General features: G+C 40.7%; 1 protein-coding gene across 1 annotated transcript; it reads left to right on the top strand.

Moving 5' to 3' along the window:
• Window positions 1-16: 16 nt before the first annotated feature.
• LOC131085538 (protein mono-ADP-ribosyltransferase PARP14-like) lies at window positions 17-18,794 on the top strand. Its single transcript, XM_058027865.1, has 17 exons — window positions 17-209; window positions 1,692-1,831; window positions 1,932-1,965; window positions 2,999-3,235; window positions 3,653-3,889; window positions 4,997-7,242; window positions 7,738-7,968; window positions 8,201-8,422; window positions 8,868-8,931; window positions 9,886-10,035; window positions 10,733-10,795; window positions 12,438-12,605; window positions 12,724-12,936; window positions 13,018-13,626; window positions 14,154-14,299; window positions 15,635-15,809; window positions 17,423-18,794. Exons 1-17 carry the CDS (start codon window positions 17-19, stop codon window positions 17,707-17,709), a joined length of 5,415 nt encoding a protein of 1,804 aa, XP_057883848.1. The 3' UTR covers window positions 17,710-18,794.
• Window positions 18,795-20,173: the final 1,379 nt, after the last annotated feature.

Raw genomic sequence — 20,173 nt, 5'->3', positions numbered from 1 at the left:
GAGCAGCCGGGCAGCCATGGAGGGGCAGCGGCCGTGCTCCTTCCCGCTGCTGGTGCGGGGGGACTGGGGCCCCGCCGAGCCGCCGCCCTCGCTCAGGAAGAAGCTGCTCTGCTACTTCCAGAGCCAGAAGCGCTCGGGCGGCGGCGAGTGCGAGCTGCGGACCGGGAGCGACAGCGGCACCATCCTCGTCTGCTTCGCCCGGCCCGAGGGTGAGCGGCCGGGCCGAGGCGGACCGGGAGAGGGGACCCGGCGAGGGCAGGGCACGGGATTAGCGTGTGGGCGCCCTGCGGGGGTGTTGGGGTCGTAAATCGCAAGTCTAAACTTTCTGCAAGTTAAAAAAGATTGTTGCATGTAATACTATATCCCTTCTGGTACGTAATGTGCAGTATCTGTAGTATATAATATGTCGTATACACCCCCTCCTGTGCAGTATAGAATAGACAGTATGTAAACTTGGTGTGATTCTTGCGGATGTCCTGCGCAGGTCCAAAAGTTGGAGTCGGTCTTTGTGGGTCCTTTCTAACTCAGAATGTGATATTTACTTATATATATGCCTAGATTTGGTGCTTAGCATTAGCCTCTGGTTTGTGTTTGGCATAAAGGCTGTAAGTGAATAAATATATCCTAGGAGGAATATATACATGCATACTCATCTTGATGTGCAGTAATATTCTCTAAACTGCACTGGGAATAATAAATCTTATATTAATCTAACAATTAGATTAGTTACAGATATATATTAAATATGTGACATCATATTTTTATGAACTTGCAGGAAACCGGTAGAGGATTTAGTTGCAGTTGAGTTAAATGTATCGACATGCGCGTATGTGCAGAAACACACAGAGACCTATGTACAATGTTTCCTTTTCTTGCCTTAGCATGCTTCCCAGTTGCTGGCTCTCCCTGCTGGTAAGTTCAGGACATACAGCCCCAAGCCATTTCGGCACTGTCTGGAAGAGGATTTTCAAGGCCTGGGGGGGCCGGTACCGGGCCTCTCCGGGTACCACCATGGAACCGTGACAGACCGAGTTTTGCATCTCTGGCAGTTTTTCGCGGGAGTAATGTCCTCTGCTATTCTTCCTTTCTTTTTTTTTTTTTTTTTTTTTTTTTTTTTTTTTTTTTTAAGGAAGAAAGCCTCGTGCATTCTGCGTCAGCATTATGAGTTTAAAGCTCTTTCATTTCTCAGGACTGTATATCCTTGTTCCGGCTGAGGTTAACTTTTCCAGGAGCCGGGAGGGCACAGCCAGCTCCCTGGGGAAATGCGATCACCCCTGAGCCGTGCGGCGGAGCACGGAACGGGAAGGGAGGGATGTTTTCCGGCTTTTGCCGAGTGCGTTGTGGGGTGAGCAGCAGCCCGTGAGTCGTTCACCTGTCGTGTACACTCTGTTATCAGTACTGATGTCGTTCCTGCTCATTTTTCTTACTTCGTTGCTGTTTGTTTGTAGTTTATTGTTCTCATCTCGTCCTGTAATGTTTAACGTTTTTGTGCCTTCAGTTCTCCTCTCCATCCTGCCACGGCGGGGAGAGCTCACTACCTAGCGGCGAGGTCTGGCTCCTTTCAGTGGAAACAGTAAATTGCAGAATACCATTCTTAAACTGCAACAGTGTCATAATGATGGTAAAGTGCCGTGCAGTGTAAAGCTGTGTTTCCGTTCAGAATTTCACAGGGCTTTTTTGCTTTTATTTAGTCAAGGAACGAGTTCTTAGGAGACAGTCTCATCAGTTGCATTTGGAAGGAGAAGGAAAACTGAGGTTGTTTGTCACAGAGTCTGAAGCAGCACGAGCTACTAAAGAGCAAACATTTGAAGAAAAATCAGTTCCCACAAAGGTGAATAAAAAATTAACCAGAGCTTTGAAATAGTGGTGAGAGTGTCTAATCTGATGTTTGTCACTGATGTCACTGATGTTTGGCTTTCATTTTATTTTAGGCTTTGGATGCTATGAGCAGCCTTCAAACAAAAGGTAAAATGTTATCCATCACTGTATGTGCTGAATCTTCAGAAAACAAAAGTGTTGGTGCTTTTCTCTACACATGGCCTCTAGTTCTCTAAGTTGTCATCTATTTTGTAGTTATACTAGAAAGGAATCTGGAAATCTTCAGATCCTGCTCTCAGTTGCTTCCTTGAGTCAGCCTCGCTTTCAGTTTTGGCTTTTTGGTATTTTCTTCATTGGACAGAGTGGAGGAAATTACTCCTTCATTGGTCTAGAAATTAGTAATTAGCATCAGAAGAATTGTTGCTTCTTATTTCTTTAGTTTTCTTCTTGGTGGTGGTGGTGGTAGGCCTTGAAAGGCAGCTGTCTTTTGGAGATGTTATGGGTTTGGTATCAGTAGTTTTTGTACCTCAGTGAGCAGGCAGAGCCAGCCTGTTGGTCATTCACCTCTGCCCTCATCTCTTTGCAAAGCTGGTGACGTGCTTGCCCCTGGCAGACCCTGGACTTCTGGGATACTCAGTGGGCACCTCTGATATATTTTCTATTTGCAAGATGTTGTTGCATCCCTGTGAGCCCTTTGTGCACACGGGCCCTCCAGCTCTGTCATGCTGCACTGATGACAGGGCACAGTGGTCATCAGGAGGCTTTACACCAAGTCACACAAAGCTACCTGTGGTGCCTGTGGATGTCCTGAGCTATGTTCAGGCTTGTTTTGCCTGCACAGGGTGAGAAACAGCTGTAGAGGCTGCAAGGTCTCTGCCAACCCTTACTGACATCTGAGCAGCTGTGGTCTGTTACCTCAATGGATTTTAGTTTTGTTTAGTCTCTGACCAGAGACATATCAGTGACATTGGTCTGCTTTTGTGCCACCAAAAAAGCTGCCTGCAGCCCTGCCAAATATTGCATCTGGGCTGTTTTGGATCTCAGAATGTTCAGTGGTACCCTGTATGTTTGGTTAACAATCTCTTTTCTTGGGAAAGGAAAAGAGAGAAAGGGTAAGAAGAATCTGTTCATTCCAGGAAATGCCTACCAACATTTTATGTGCCTTATCTTTCTGCTGCAGATGATACAAAAGCCTTGAAGAAAGCAGAGAGTCTTGTTCCAAACAGTGAACTCCAGGAGGAGGTTGACTCTGCAGAGGCCTCACCTTCGGTGGTATTTGAGAACATAGAGAGATGCAGTCCAAAGTGCTTAGAGATGCTGTTGGAGAACATCAGTGGCCTGACTGTAGATGCTGACTTTACTATTGAACTGATACCTGAAATAAATGTTGCTGTAGCAACCTTTTTAAAAAATATTGGTAAGACAGGATGACACCATTATTAATTTCCATGTATAAGAACGAGTAATAGCTTTCAGAGCTCGATTCCCCTCCCATTAGAGATCCAGACTGTTTTTAAAAAAACACCTGGATTGCAATCTCTCAAAAAAAATGTCATTATATGCAGCCCCAAAAAAGTGCCTGTGATCCAAATGTTACACTGGAAAAAGAAAATGGATGAGATGGGAACAGAGACATAGTGGTAGTGAATAACAGAGAGTGACATGCTTGTGTGCTGTTCCTGTTTCTTTACAATACAGAGTTATTTGGCACCAGAGTCAGTTTTGTTCCAAATACAGGGAGTAGACTCTGCTCATTTCTCTGCCTAAAGTGATAGCCAGTGCTGATAATGACACAGGAAAACACGGTCAGTTCTTACTGCTCTTCTGTTCACAGATACTAAGGAACTTGTCGAAAAATGTTCACAGCACAAGAGAGTCAGAGAATTCAACATGACTGCCTGGCTTCTAGAATCAACACAGAGCATCAAGGCTGAAAACCTACCAGAGAGCATTTCCTCAGACTACCTCACAGTGTACTTTGAGAGCACACGGAACGGAGGGGGGCCCGTGGCAGATGTCCAGCTCTTCCCTGAGGAGAACTCAGCCATCATTACATTCTGTGACCACAAAGGTAATTCTGTCCTTTGCCTGACCAAGGTACTCACAGGCAGATAACCTGCCAGGAAGTTACTGAAAATATGGGCATAAGGAGAAGCCTGGCTTTCTGTTACTGAAGTCAGTGTACATTGTCCAGTTCCTAGGAAGTGCTCTGGATGTAGAAATACTGCTGCATGTCTAGGGCTTCAGTATCTATTGGGGGGGAAGGGGGGTTGTTTGTTTTGGTTTTTGTTACCAGAGATTTATTTTAATATCTGCCTTGTCCATGGGTTTTTCTCACTGGTGTTCTTTCCCCATTTGCAGAGGTTTGTATATGCAATGTAAAATTAATGGTACTTACAGGTAAAGGGACAGAGCAGAATCAATGTCACTAAGTCAATGACTTAGTGTCAGTAACACAGTTAACTTTCAGAAACTAAATAAGGTCCAATATCCTCATTTCAAGCTAATGAAGTCAAATATCTTCATTATCAGGAAAGAACGGAGCTAAAGAAAAATCTTGTTACTATTTCTTGTGTTCCTCGAATCACTATCCAGTTTTTGTGCCAGTGCAACTTCTGGTAAATATCTTTGAGGAGACTCCTGGCTTAGTAAATTTACTTTGACAAAAAGCTTTATCTGCCAGGTGATTTTCTTCTGATTCTCAGGATTTTCTGAAGAATATTTTGTACATGAAGGTAAAACACAATTTGGATCATTGTAATGGAGTTTTAAGCTCCTGCCAACATTATAATTTCTTTGCTTTGTCCATTCCAACAAAAATGGAAAAAAAAAAAAGTAAAAATGTGCTGGCACTAGGAGATTTATTTTAAGTTGAGGGTAAGGAGTACTTCATAGTAGTATATTGATAAGGCCTTGCTCTGTGGTGGAGTTTCCTTGGGAAATGAGCAGGGTGTAGCTCTGCATGGGAATGCAGGCATGAGCATATTTACCAAACAAGCTGGAGCCAAGGCTTCTATCTTGTCCCCTGCAGAGTTGTTTGGAAATCAGAAAGACATAAAAATAGTTCTTTGAAATGAAAGAAAAGGAAAATCAATGTAATAATTCTAAAACAGAGACATTTGCCTGATTTAAAGTTAATGATCTATGTTTGTTTGTACATTTGTGCACTGACTTTCAGATGTAACCACGGTCTTGAAAAAGAAACATTTACTGGACCAGACACTGATTCCTGTGCATCCATATTACCACTCCCTGGGAACAGCTCTCTATGGAGAAGAAAGACCAGCTTTCAAGATGCCAGACCCCATTGGGGTGCCACTTGACCCGTATGTATGGCAGTTTTTACAAAGGCATGCCAATCTGACCCAGGACATAAACCAGGAAATGGCAGTTTGCCATTCTGAGCTCAAATGGCCCCAAGCAGACTGTGCAAACCCAAAAGTTATGCTGTGCCCATCACCATCTCTCTGCAAGCAGAAAAAGCCAATGATTAAGTTGCTCAAGACATGGCAGCAAGATGCTTCCACTGAGTTCTCGCGTATCATGGCACGTTACATAGCTATAAAATGTAAAGTCAATTCATCAGGTTGGGAAGATGTGAAGAAAAGGTTGTCAAAAGATGTTGCTCTGATCATAACTGATACTTCTGAGGAGATGGTGGTGATTGCAGGCAACAGAGCAGCAGTGGACAGTGCAGAGAAAGAAGTGAGGGAATGCATGAAGCAAAGTGAAAGGGAAAAACAGAGCATAGAAATTTCTGTGTCAGTGATCCCAGGGAAGTATGCTGTGCTGCACAATGCTGGGTTAGAAGAGAATATTCAGAAGGAATATCCATGCCTAAAGCTCTCTTATGATGACAAAAAAAGGACTGTTCAGTTGTGTGGATTACCTGCAGAAGTATATAAAGTCAAAGCTGAGTTACTGGAAAAGGTATTGAGTATGCCATGTACATCAGTTACCACTGACCCCCATGTTTTCCACTATCTACAGTGTGTAGATAATAAGAAAACATCAGATATATTATTCATTAGGGAAAAAATTATTGCTTTTTATGAACTTCAGGATGATACTGTGTTGCTATATGGAGATGCTCACAAAGATCTTCTAGAAGCAGAAAAGCAAATAAAAACAGGTTTAGAAAGCAAGTGCATCAATGTGGGGGATGGTGAAGTTACTAAAAAGGATCAGTGGAGCAATCTTCTTCTCTCCTTGCTCAAGACATATAATTCTTCCCAAGAAATCGTCACCACTTGGGAGTCTGTTGGAAAAGAAAATAAAATTATTATTGCTGGCTTTTCTAAGGCTGTAACAGGGGTTTATCAGAGACTTAATGCTTTTGTAGATCGAAACAAAATCATTGAAGAAGTAATCCCAGCTAAATCAGCGGTAATAGTGCAGTTTGTAGAGAATGAGAAGTCTGGCATTTGTAAAGAATTGAAGAAGAAAGGTGTGACATTATGTTTTGACACCAAGACACCGTGTATTTCTCTGAGGGGACCAAAAGCAGAAGTGCTAGAAGCATTCACCATGTTTGAAAAAACTGTCTCATCCCTTTACTCAAAAAATGTGCCAATTGATAAACCAGGGGCAAAGGAGTTCTTCACCGACAGGAAAGATTTATGTATTTTAGAAGCAAAGCAGAAATATAACTGTTTCATTAGGATTAAGGAAGAAGAAGAAGAAGAACAGAAGGGTGGAAAAGCTGGTAATAAAGTGAAAAGAAAAGTCTACTATGAAAAAAACCTGCCAGGTGGAATTATGGTAGGAGTGTATAGAGGTGACTTGTGTGACTACCCTGTTGATGTTGTGGTGAATGCATCTAATGAAAAACTAAAACACATTGGTGGCCTGGCTGAGGCGCTGTCAAGAGCAGCTGGGCCAGCCCTGCAGGAGGAGTGTGATGAGGTGGTGAGGAGACTGGGGGATTTCCAGCCTGGTGGCGCAGTGATGACGCGCGCCGGGAAACTGCCCTGCAAGAACGTCATCCACGCTGTCGGGCCCAGGTGGAGCGAGAGGGAATCACCAAAGTGCATGTGGTTGTTGAAGAAGACAGTGAAAAAATGTCTACAACTAGCTGATATATACAATCATCGTTCCATAGCTCTGCCTCCTATAAGTGGAGGGATTTATGGCTTTCCACCACAGATCTGCGCAGATTCAATTGTGTCCTCCATTAGGGAGACCTTGGAAGAACTCATAGAGGACAGAAACTTGAAGGAGATCCATCTTGTGAGTAATTCAGAAGAAATTGTTCAGGTTCTGAGTGAGACAGTAAAAAAAGTATTTTCAGCTAAATCATTCTCCCCAAAATGGCCGACGCCGAACAAAAGCCAGAAGGAGAATAGAAAAGGGGATCTGAAGATGATTACAACAAATGAAGGACTTTGCATCCGAGTGGAGAAGAAGAATATTCAGGAAGCTGTGGTAAGTCTTTACTTTTCTGACTGCTTTCTAACTTAATGGTAAGATCTCTCAGTTTAAATGAAAAAGGACAGACAGTAGGTTTTACAAGTACTTGCAACATAAGGAAAACCAGCTGTGTGCTAGCTAAACAAGGATGCAAGCTTGCAAAACTTGAGTGTAGGTTGAGATCTGTTACTGAAGCCATTTCTAGAGGGCAGCTGTGAATTTCAGGATGTTTCAATTCCCAGCTAAATCTTGTTTGTTTCCTAGATCCAAGGCCAACAAGTAAAAGAGTTGGGGTTTTTTTTCTTAAAGGGGAAATACTAAAGTACTTTGTAAAAGTAACTGTCTTGGGTGGATATTAGGGGAAATAGGTACCTGTCTGGGCTGCTGTTTTGGGTATCCACTGGCATCTTGTTTCTTTTGCTGTGTGTTGCATTGGTAGGGCTTCTAATCTTGGTGCATTTTTTTGTTGGAATTCTAGCTGTAGCTGTTTTCATTGTAATCTTGTTGCAGACGGATGTTGTTGTCAACAGCGTTGGCACAGATCTGCTCTTTGGCGAGGGGCCTCTTTGCAAAGCCGTGCTGGAAAGAGCTGGGCCAGCTCTCAAACTTGAGTTTGACACCAAGAAACAAAGTCAGAACTCAGGTCCTGGGAGTGTGGTCTGCACCAGTGGATATGCTATGGCCTGCAAGTCTATCTTTCATGCCATAATACCCAAGTGGGGTGGAGGACAGACAGAGAAGGTATATATTAATTATTAACCCCAAATCCACCCCAGCTATATATTTGTTTGGGATGTGGCCTGAAATTTCAGGTTTAAATATAGTTAATTTAGATGACTTGACTCCATTCTCTTCCATTGGAGTAACCTTAAAGATGTCTTGATGCACTCAGAGCTGCTTATCATACTGGTTTCTTTGGAACTAATAATAAATTATGCCTTTAGATAAAACGTACCTTTGCTGTGTTTTACAGGAACTAGAAGATGCAATCAATTTCTGCTTGAAGAAAACTGAAGAACTTGGACTGAAAACAATCACTTTCCCAGCTATTGGGACTGGAGGATTTGGATTTCCTAAAATCCTTGTTTCTAAATTAATGTTTGATGTGGTATTCAAGTTCAGTAGTAGTCACACTCTGAAGAATCTCCAGGAAGTTCATTTTCTCTTGCTACCACAAGATCTTGATAGCATTCAGGTAGTTCTTCTCAGGACAAATCTGTCTTTGTAACATACTGCTCTAGTTACACTATAATAATCTGTTTTACTTATACTGCTTTCTAAGGGAATCATTTGGCACTTTCTTACTGCTATGGGCCAGCAACAGTGGGATGTCTTTCCAGTGTCTCTGAAATATAAACTCTCAGCAAGCAGAAGCTGCAGACAAAATTGGCCTTGCTGTTGGCACTGTGAAGATGCTTTAGATGCTTCCTCATCTTTGGCCAGAGGAGTTCTAGCAATGCAGAGCTATCTCTTATCACACTGTCCACACTGGGCCTTCTGCTGTTATTAACAATTAAATATGACTATAAAATGTGTGAGGTGTCTCAGCAAGAGGCTACAAGACTGTTAATGTTAATTACAGAAACATTCAGTGTACATACTGTGAAATACTATCTTGAATACTTTTTTTCTCTTCTTAGGCTTTTACCACTGAACTAGCACGTAGGGCAGGTGAAAGTGGCACTGCTGCAGCAGCACAGCCAAGTAAGTTGTGTGGAGGTGGGACAGAATGTAAATGCTGTGACATGGTTTTATGTGTATCAGGAAACAAAAGAAATGTCATCAGGGCACAGGGCATTTTTTGTCCTCCTAATGGACTTGCATTCTTAAATGTCATTTGTAAAATTCTTAGGGAGGAATTTCTTTTGTTGAGGGCATGCTGAACTCTTAGTGAGGCCGGTCTTATCAAAACAAAAAGGGTGTTCTGATAGGAGACGCAGTAGTTTATCCTGCTTAAAGGATATAAGAATTTGCAATCACTTGGCCAAACCAGCCATAAATAACATGTATTTCTGTAGCTTTAGTCTCCTACAAATATATATTTATATATAAAGAGTGGATAATTTCCTTTCCATTTATTACTTGACAACAGTGGGACACAATAGCCAAAACATGTGTGTACTTCAACAAGGGCAGATGCTTATTTGTAAGGATATAAAGCTCTTCCTCCTCAGTTGCTGAGTATCAAAGAGATGAAGAGTGGGCAGATAAAATACGAGTTAGGTTAGATAAGTTTAGACTACAAGAAAGGAATAGTTTTGTATCCATGAAGGTAAGTATGAAATAACTTACAAAAGGGATGTGATCTGATCTCCGTTACTGGCAACACTTAAGTTGGATGCTCCATTTCTTGTAAGAATTAATTCAGGAAACTGTTACAGAGCTGGTCAGATCAGATAAACCTGAAGCCATTTTCTGAATTCATATTGCATAAATTTACAGGAATAGAAATGGTTTCACTTCCATAGCACAAACAGGAAGAATACTGTACCTCTCAGCTTTCAGAAATGGAATAAAGAGAAAAACAGAGACACTCTACATCCATCAAACTGATCTAGAGCATATTCCTTAAAAGGATAAGGAGTTTCAATCAGTGGAAGAGAATAACACTCCAAACTAAAGGAGAAGTGATTTAATGTATTTTTCTTTCCCATGCAGGTTTCATCAGTCCTGTTTCTACTGACCTGTTGGGAGCTCATGAAATGAAGATTGGTTCCATCACACTGCAAGTACTTAGTGGAGATATTACCAAGGAGGATACAGAGATTATTGTAAACATAGCAAATTCAACATTTGATGCCAAAGCAGGTAATATATTGAATATGTAGTTCTTTAGCAATAAATCTGGGCTAATTTTTAGAAGGGGGTACAGAAAAGAATTGTCCACAAGGGAAACTTTTATGAAGGATTTTTCACATGAGTTATTTTCATAAAGAGTTATGATTAGCCGGGAAATAGATCTTAAACAGGTTTTTTACATGTCCTGAATATTTGATTTAATTTTCAAACAGAAGGCTTCTGACCATATTTTTCTTGCTTAAAACCGTAAGTGTTTAAATGGAATTTTTAGACTAAGTATAATTCTAAAAATATGCTCATATCCTAAAATATTTCACTGGAAGACAAAGCTCTGGTTAAGAAAATTACCCTATAAGAAGCAGAGGGTTTTCACTAATTATAGTGAATTATAAGCATGCAAGATACCAAATGATACCAGTTCAACGCCATTGGAGAGTTTGGTGAGAGACATATGGGTTTGGTGAGTGAAACAATGAAATAGGAGTTTTTAATGACTTCTAACCAGCAGTGAAGGAAACATTCTCTCTGCAGCCAAAGCTGTGTGTCATGGACAGTACTTAGGGAAACTGTCACAGTTTTGAACTTTGTGGTATCTTGTCATAAAGCAATTTAGGGTATTTGTAGGGTACAGAAGTTGGGTAGAGTTTTGAGTAGAGATAATTGTGGAGACTTAATGAATGTGTGTGCTTTTCTTGTGTGATTTAAGGGGTCTTCAAAGCAATTATGGATGCTGCTGGTCCCCAGGTAGCAAATGAATGTGCTCAATATGGTATGTTAAAGCCTATTATTTTTTTGATAATTCTTTTTTTGTTGTGTTCATTCTCACTGGAAACTTAAAGTTGCTTTATAATTCTCTACTCTGACATAATTGTTTTATCTGAATAATACAGCTTTCACTTTTAGGAGCTTTGAAAAGTCCCCTTCTTGTTTTGACATATTACCTGGAGAATTTTTCTTTTCATAGTTGTTTATCAATAACTAAAACATCTGTGTTTACACACTTTATTCTCATACTGGATCCAAAACACAGCCCTGAAGTGGCTACTAAGAGAAAAACTAGCTCTATCCCAGCTGAAATCAGGACAACCCTGATCATAAGTTCTTCCATAGTCTGCATTCTGCCAGACCAGCAGAGCAGTAAAATTGGAGCTCGTTGTGGTTGGTGTCTGCAAGCACAGAAAGGGACATTTTAGATGCATAACCTAAATGTGCCTGCTCTGAATCTGGAAACTGATTTTCAAGATGGAGTTTCCTGGATTTTTTTCCCAGCCTTTGGCTCTGTAGGAACATTTGTACAAACACATTTATCATTAACTTCAAATCAGGCAAATGTCTCTGTTCTTAGAACTATTATACTGATTCTTATTTTCTTGTTCTTTCATTTCAAAGAGCTGTTTTTATGTCTTTCTGATTTCCAAACTACTCTGTAGGGGACAAGATAAAAGCCTTGGCTCCAACTTGTTTGGTAAATATGCTCATGCCTGCATTCCCAGTCAGTGCTGCACCCTGCTCATTTCCCAAGGAAACTCCACCACAGAGCAAGGCCTTATCAACATACTACTATGAAATACTCCTTACCCTCAACTTAAAATAAATCTCCTAGTGCCAGTGCAGTTTTTACTTTTTTTGTTGGAATGGACAAAACATAGAAATTATAATGTTGGCAGGAACCTACAACCCCATTACAGTGTTCCAAATTACATTTTACCTTCATGTACAAAATATTCTTCAGAAAATCCTGAGAGTCAGAAGAAAATCACCTGGCAGATAAAGGTTTTTGTCAAAGTAAATTTATCAGTCTGATCTCAGTGCTTGCAGAGCATCTTACAGTCATTACCTTTGTGATCTGTGAGGTGGTCTGGAACTCTGTGCTCATCAGTCCATTCATCCTCACAATATGACTCCATTTTGTAAGCAAACATGAGTGTTCTGAGAAATCACAAACATCTTTTTAAAAATTCCATATTGTTCTTAAATCAATTGGTCATAATCTTAATGATATTATTTTAGCCACTCAGCTCTGCTGCAGTATAAGAATTCAGGCTTTTAAGGAATAAGTTGCCTAAGAGAGGTTTTCACATATCAATTAATTTGGCATGCTTTTAAGTAGAAGTGAGATGTATTCAAAGTCATCATAAATTCTTATATTGTCCTTAATAGGAAAATACTTTATAGCAGAGGTCTCAGGAAATTAGAAAACACACATTTACTTGAATTAATTTCTCAAAGAAACTCTGCAGATTATTTAAAAAGAAAACCAGAATCAAGTAAACCCACAATAAAATAGCTCACAGTGGATTTCTTTCCACTTTTTCCACTTCTCTTGTACTACCAGTATAACAGAAAATACTACCAAAAGAGATTGCCACTTTGTAAATATTATGTCTCCTCCTTTATCTTCTCTCTTCCAGCTGGGAAGCACCAAAGTGGCTTTATTACAACACAGGGTGGGAACCTGTTGTGCAGTAAAATCATCCATTTGATTACTGATAACCAGGTGAAGAGTCAGGTCTCCAAAGTGCTTCATGAGTGTGAACAAAGGACATACAAATCTGTTGCCTTCCCAGCTATTGGAACAGGTTTGTGTTTTCTTGGGAAAGCAATGTGTGATGGGGGCAGTTCAGAAACAGACAAACTTAATATGGGTAACAGTAGACTTGCACAAAAACTGTTCACTGATATGTGCCTTTTGTTTAGGTCAAGCAGGACTGAGTTCAGCCAAGGTAGCTGATGAAATGTTGGATGCTGTCGTGGAATTTGCAAGACAAAAATCAGTACAGCATTTACAGACAATTAAGATAGTGATCTTCCAGACAAATATGCTCAGGGACTTTTATGAAAGCATGAAGAAAAGAGAAAATTCAGATTCTTCCACAACAGAATCAGAATCATGGATATCTATGTTTAAGTGTAAGTTGTTTTCTGTGTGCATGGGCAAATAAAACTGAAGTTATTTTATTTACAACTAAAATTGGATGTGTTTATCCACAGCATTTTTTTGGGGCAAAAAACAATCTTCTGAGAAGAAAAAGTCCATGATTTTGGAGAAGAAAGTTCATTTAGTCACATTTCAAATTTGTGGAGAAAGCCAAGAAAAAGTGGATGCAGCTGAGTCCTGGATAAAGGATTTAATTTTAAAGGAGCAGTTTGAAAACACTATTTCAGATGAGGCAATTGAAAATTTTGATGAGACGCAGTTTGCTATTTTGGATGATCTCCAGAGAAGAAATCAAGTCACCATTGAGGTTTTCAATAAGCTTTCTCCCCCTCAAATTACAATTTCTGGTATTAGCAGGGATGTCTGTTCTGTTTCTCGAAAAGTTCAAGAAATGGTCCAAAAAATTAAATCTACTGAAGAAGAGCAATCCAAGGCAGAACTGCTTTATAACCTGGTAGAATGGAGGTATCTAGGAAGGAATGATAGCTTTGTTGCTTTTGATAAACTGACAAATATGCAGCTGGAGTCTGCCAGAATGGATAAAAAGCCAAATCTGAATGTCAGAATTAAAAATAAGAACTACAAGGTGAATATGAAGACTCTAAGGGCTACTGATGACCAAGGAAAAATTAAAATCCTTCAACGTGTGACAAAGGATGAAGGTAAATAACATTTTTGTTAAAAAAAAAAAACAACTTGAATAATTATTCTTGAATGATGATTTGGATAAATGCAAGCTCAGGTATCCCAAAGAAGTAAGGTATTCCTTAGCTTTTTTCCCTTTTTCTTTTTTTTTTTCCTCAGCCAGGAGTTTTGAGTTTCATAATCAGTGGGAAGTATGAGTGAAATCAGAACATCAGTTTTAAGTGCAAATATTGTCTGCATATATGTGACTGGTGAGCATAGATTTCATGCTTAAATCTGACAAAGGAAGTGGTGTATGAAGAATACATAAAATTCTTCTGGAGTTTTAAAGCTTGATTTTGTTAGATATTGGTATGGGGATAATTAGACAAAATTTAAAGCCTTTACACTGTATTACAGAACCAGTGATGTTTGGAAGAGCAAGAGCACTTGTTGAATGAGGTATTGCAGAAGGTGTTGTCCTCTTGGTCCTCTCTGTGGTTTGTAAGATGTGCCTATGGAGCTGAGCTAGTTGTCTGTCAATAATGCAACCTCTGTTTTGCAGATGTGCTGTCAATAGAGCTGCCTAAGGAGTGGACAGACATGCAGAATGAACAGGTCAAAGTGGTGGAGCTCAAGCCATCACATCCTGAATACACAACAGTTGAGAAGATGTTCAAGACAACATGTAGGAATTTTAACATAGAGAAGGTGATACCATATGGGGTGGGGAGAGGGGAAAATGTCAATGCTTGGGCAAGAAACAATATACTCCCTAAATATGTGCTTATGAGGTGTCTGCAACCCAATACACCCTTTGTGTGTCAGTCTCCCCAGCACTGCACAGGGTGAATATAAATCAGAGCAAGTTTCCTAAGAGCTATTCTGCCATTTCTGACATGTAATGGTGCAAAACCAGTGACCATCAGTCTTCAGGCTGACTCTTTGTTCAATTCATGTGGTACTCTCTAGCTAATATGGTATTTCCAATTAGGAAATTCTATATTGAAATGGAGGCATGAGCAAATGCATTCAGAATACAAAGAAAAATACAAAGTCCTTGCAGACTGATATAAAGCTTTGGACTAATTTACAACTTCTCCCCTGTCATCCCAGAGCCTTTCAGGCCTGCCTGTCAGTTTTAACCAGTGTCAGTATTTGATCCTGCTTATTTAGAAGTCTGCAACACAATGCACAGAGATTTAATTGCCAGGAAGAAGATGGAATTGTTCTGAAACAAGAGAAGAGATAAACAGTAGAAAATACAATCAAATTAGGAGTGAGGATAACGTGCTTAAAAAATTTTCTTCCATCACAAGCTTCAATGAGCATGGTCACGAAAACACACAAAGAGAGCAAAATATTAATGTATTACAGAAAAAAAAAATCAAGTCTATGACATCATGTCTTTCTCTGTTAAAAATGCAAAGCTGTTGCAGAGGTGTCTTTAAGATTATACTTTGTTGGAGACACTGCTTTCCCTTAAGCTATATTCACATTGTTGGCATAGGGAGCCAGCAACATCCATCCTCCCACCAAGTGATTTTTATAGAGTCATTTCTTGTGGGTTGCTAAACTACACATTACAGGAAGCAATTTTGACTTGCAAGCTTAGATCTAGAGGAGAAACTTAACCTAATGCTATTGCTACACTCTGTCCTTTAGTGAGAAAATCATCAGTAAAGATGATGAGGATGTATAGAAGACATCTTCCATCATTGCCTCTAGCAGTGGTACAGCAGCCTGTTCCTAGAAATGACAGTGCACAGCTACCATGACTGCTGGGTACCTGGTACACTAGGCAAGACAAATGGATACCCAAAATTACTGAGCTTGAAACTCTCTTAGGAGCTGCTTTGGTTTGTGATTTTTCAGGATGCTTACATATTCAGTCCCTCTACCCAAACCTCGTGCTACCAGGACATGGTGAAAATTGCTCTAATTCTTTCAGTTTGATTTCATTTTAATGCTTTTCTGCCATGATAAATATTCATCCCTTACCCATTTTCCCCTCATATAAATATAGTTAATTTTGTAATTTTGCAGATTGAAAGGATACAAAATCGCCTCCTCTGGCAGACATACCAATTAAAAAAAAAATCTATCTGTGAAAAGAACAAAAATCAAAATAATGAGAGGTTGCTATTTCATGGGACAGCTGCATCCTCATTGAGTTTTATCAACTCCTATGGATTTAATCGTGGATATGCTGGAAAGAATGGTGAGTCATTATCCAAATCAGTTAATTTCCAAGGCCTGTATGAGTGCTGCAGGGTGTCACTGTTATAGTGCTGTCAGCACAACATGAAAACTGAATGAAATTACAGAACACAATAATAAACAACTCCTGAGATTAATCTATATGGACAGAGGAATTATTCTGTTCAGTTAAGCACTTGTTGCTGGATGCCACCCGGTAAAGGATATCAAAAAGAGTTCCCCTGCTCTGAAATGAAGCCTGGGCAGCTTCTGGGAATTGTTTTGTGTCATTTACCTGGAGAAAGGAGCAAGGAACACTATTCAATATCCTTAGCTGGTGTAACAGCCACTAGCTGATGCTATCTCCTCTCCTCTTAGACAAAGACAGGTAGCAAAGTAGAAGTGCAAATCCTTCTCCTGTTGCCTCCAAAGATTAGGACAGTTTAAGATCCCACATCTGTACCAATTTTATGCTTACAAAATCTGTGAGATCCATTAGTTAATTCGTAGCCTTTAATAGTTGTTAGAGACAACTTAAATATTTAACATAAAGATATTATGCAGTAGCTCAAAGTTTGTTCTGTCCACTTCTAGTACAGTCTTGTTATGTGTATTATTTGGCAGCACTCAAAGATGAAGGACAGGATCCAAAGAAGTGGAACGTGGACTGAATTGAGGTGCCAGTTGATTTTAGTGGCCATGTAACCTCACTTCAGAAATCCTTAATTTTTGTTCTTAATGTTTTCTTCCTTAAGACAGAGTTGTACATGCCTAGGGCTGATTTGATCTTGAGAGAGCTGGGCAGCTTAACTCATATCTAGTTGGTACTTCAGTGTGGTCTGGATCCAAAGACCTTTCTCTGTCTGGATCCTGTGGAGGTACTAACTCTGAGATTTTCTTTAATAAATGAAGCCCAGCATACACAAAATATATCAGGTTGTGCACAGGTAGGAAATGCAGCCACCACTTCTTTTTAAAACATGGTCAGAGGAGATGTAGCTTTGTTTTCTTACTCTTTGGTAGTGTCAGGAGATTGGATTTACTCAGGAAGCAAGAGCCCTAGATCCCCGTGTCCTCTCTCTGTTTGTGGGTGTTGACATCCACCTTTTCATCTCAGCTATGATTTATGATTGGGAAGGCACACTTGCCTTCTGTCAGGCTGAGTAGCCAAGCAAAAGTATCCAAAGATCAGGGCAGCCAGATAGGAAGGACCTGTTTGGTCTGAACAGCTTTTTACCAATGTCAGAAAAAAGAAATTTGTCTTGAACAAAGACATGTGATTTCTCTGACTTGCTGAGAAGTGTGACTAGAAAACTATAATTACACTTATATAGTCATAAGTCCAAAAGTCTCTGAAGAATTGCAGTTTGATGGATTGCAGGCTAAACTATGTTAAACAGAGGAGCCTTTTTCTCCATAGGAAAGAGAAGTCAAAACCTGAGTGTTGATACTTATCTGCTATCTATGTGGGTTCATATTTGATTCTGACACAAAGGATTAGTACTAGAATTTTGTGTTTGAACTCTAACCACATTTATAGATTCTTCAGAGTTAAAAAAAAAGGAGTTTTAGAGATTCTGAAGAGAATAAGAACACTTAACTGTATTTGAAAATGTTGTTTTTCCTACCTAACAGCTGCAGCCATTGGAGATGGAACCTACTTTGCTGTCCATGCAAGTTACTCTGCCCAGGATATTTATTCTGTTCCAGATGTGAATGGCAGGAAGCACATGTACTTGGCTCGGGTCCTGACTGGGCAGTACTGTGCTGGGAGAGCAGGACTGAAGGCTCCACCAGCAAGGAGCCAAGCAGATCCTACTGACCTGTTTGACAGTGTGGTTAATAACGAGTTTAATCCCACAGTGTTTGTCATATTTAATGACATTCAGGCATATCCACAATACTGTATTACTTTCAAATAGTAGAATGATCTTAATAGTCTAGAAAATTTTAGTGCCTTTTACATTTAAGAATTTACAGAGCAATTTTAAATTCTTTTTGCATCGAGGTTTCTTCTTCATTGATCTATCCATGTGTTGAAATATGTCTTCAAATTATCAACAGGACCACCATAAGCAAATATTTTAGAGCATGCTATTTCAGTACTCACATCTCAAGTTCAGTTATGCAGAGATGTAGGCAAGAGCTGTGAGAACAACTTTAACTTCTTCCTGCACAAGGCAGAGGGGAGTGGTAGAGGAGGAAGCTGCTCTGCCTTACCTGTGGCCAGCAGTAAGAGGTGTGGGGTAGGTCAGAGAACCTCTGCATGTTCCTGTTTCCAGTAGTCACCATAAAGCACTTTCTTGTGAGAATTTATTTGAAATGCTCTGTGCTGAGGGAATCTGAAAGGTCTTTTGCAATCAAAGCAGTGCTGTGATTCTAATTACCTCACCCACCAGCAGAGTTTTCAGTCATCCTTAGGTATCCACTCAGCCTTGTTGGTGCTAAAAGTCTGGAAGAAAAAGAATGCCAATATGAACATGCACTTTGCATTTATTATTTCAGACCCCTTACCTACCTGTCTGTTACCCTAGCATACTTTGGTTGTTCCTTAGGTATAAATCACTGTATTCATACCCAGTTCTTAGGGCAATTGTAGTCTCCTCCTGTTACTTCCAGCTTCCACAAAGTAATTGCTTTTGCAATTTTCAAGACTGGAAAGAGAGACTTTAAATTTTTTTCTTTTTGACACTGAATCATTAACCCTTTGTAGAATCACCAATTTGCAGAGTCAATACAGAGGCATAACTCATTTTACATGCTTAAACAACTTAAAAATTTTTAAAGTTCTCTAAAAACTGTAAATAATAGCATCTTTTCAAGTAGCGCTTTTAATCACATCCTAACCTTAAAACTGCCAATCAAAAGCCATATACTCAGTTTAATAAAAGTAGTTTCAAAAAGCTACATTGTATTGCTGAGCTGCTAGAGGTACACACTTCACTTAAAAGTGTTGCTTCATATTTGAATTTGTTACAGTGATGCAATAAAGATTTCCAAGACAAAATGGTTTTCGTGTGTACAACTTCCAGGTGAAATTATTCTGCCTTAGCCAAAAAAGGACCTGTGCTGCAAATAGCTGCCATGATGTCTTAAAAATTTGTCATGATGTTGTCATTGTCTGCAAAGAGGAAAAGGGTTTACAGTATTTGAAGCTTGCAATACAAACACTTTCTGCTTTTCATAGCATACTGCCCATGCAGCACTTCAGATGAATAAATGTCCTGCATAAATTCCCATTTAAAGCAAAGCAGAGTGTTACCCACTCCCGCTTAATAGATTTTGTTCCCTGTGAAAAGGTGAGGCCTCCTTTAATATTTTTCTGCTTTTGGGGGTATTTTTCTGTGTCATGGAAACACTGCAGCAGCCAGAGCAACTCGGTTTAGCTGAAAGCACCAGGCATCCACCAGCTTCTCCCATTGTTGTCACCAAGCAGCTGGGAGAGTCAGGACACACCACTTTGTATTTGTGTGGCCCTCTTTATACCTGAGTATCTTGGAAAGCAGCAGGAGCTGCAAGATAAAGCACCTCAAAAGCCCAGATAACTTTCATCACTGGTGGTAAAAGTTTCTTCAGTCATTTCCGTAGCAGAAATGGGAGGGTTCCTCTGTTGTGCAGTGTTTGTGGACTGAGAAGCTGGGAAAAGCCTGTGTTTTGTGTGATTAATCCCAGTCACAAAAGGGGCTGGGTGTGCTGTTTGACAGATGGTTGGCTATGAACCAGCCCATGCCCAGATGGCTGAGATCAGTGCCATCCTGGCTTGTATCAGCAATAGTGTGGCCACAGGACCAGGGCCGTGACTGTCCCTTGTGCTGGGCACTCATGAAGCATCTTAAGTTCTGTGCTTATTTTTGGGTCCATCACGACAATAAAGACATTTAGGTGCTGGAGTGTGTCCAGAGAAGGGAACAGAGCTGGGGAAACTCACCCTGGAGAAAAGGAGGCTCGGGGTGGATCTTATTGCTCTGTACAACACCCTGACAGGAGGCTGTAGCCAGGTGGGGGTCGGGTTCTTCTCCCAGGTTACGAGCGACAGGACAAGAAACGGCCTCAAGGGTTTAAATGCAACATAGGGGAAAAATTCCTGCACAGAAAGGGTGGTCGAGCATTGGAACGGGCTGCCCGGGGAGGCGGTGGAAGCGTTCAAAAGCCGTGTGGATGTGGCGCTGGGGGCGTGGTTTAGCGGAGGCTTTGGCAGCCCTGAGGCAGCGCCGGCCCTCAGGGGGCTCCTGTCCCGCCCCTGTCACTCCGGCCCGCTCCGCCTGCTGCCCCTATCAGCTCCTAGCCCCGCCTCTCTCGGCGCCGCGTCCAATAAGAAGCGCCCGCTGCTCCCGTCCCGGCCGCCCATTGGCGGAGACCGCTCCCCCGGCGCTGCCTCCATGGCGA

This window comes from Melospiza georgiana, chromosome 7 (assembly GCF_028018845.1).
Source record: "Melospiza georgiana isolate bMelGeo1 chromosome 7, bMelGeo1.pri, whole genome shotgun sequence".
Taxonomy (NCBI): domain Eukaryota; kingdom Metazoa; phylum Chordata; class Aves; order Passeriformes; family Passerellidae; genus Melospiza; species Melospiza georgiana.
This window is presented reverse-complemented; position numbering and strand designations above follow the sequence as displayed.

Coding starts and splice junctions, on each gene's coding strand:
- LOC131085538 (XM_058027865.1), top strand. CDS start 17: ATGGAGGGGCAGCGGCCGTGCTCCTTCCCGCTGCTGGTGCGGGGGGAC. Junction 10,036..10,732: donor AACATTTGATGCCAAAGCAG/GTAATATATTGA, acceptor GTGTGATTTAAG/GGGTCTTCAAAGCAATTATG. Junction 15,810..17,422: donor TGGATATGCTGGAAAGAATG/GTGAGTCATTAT, acceptor CCTACCTAACAG/CTGCAGCCATTGGAGATGGA.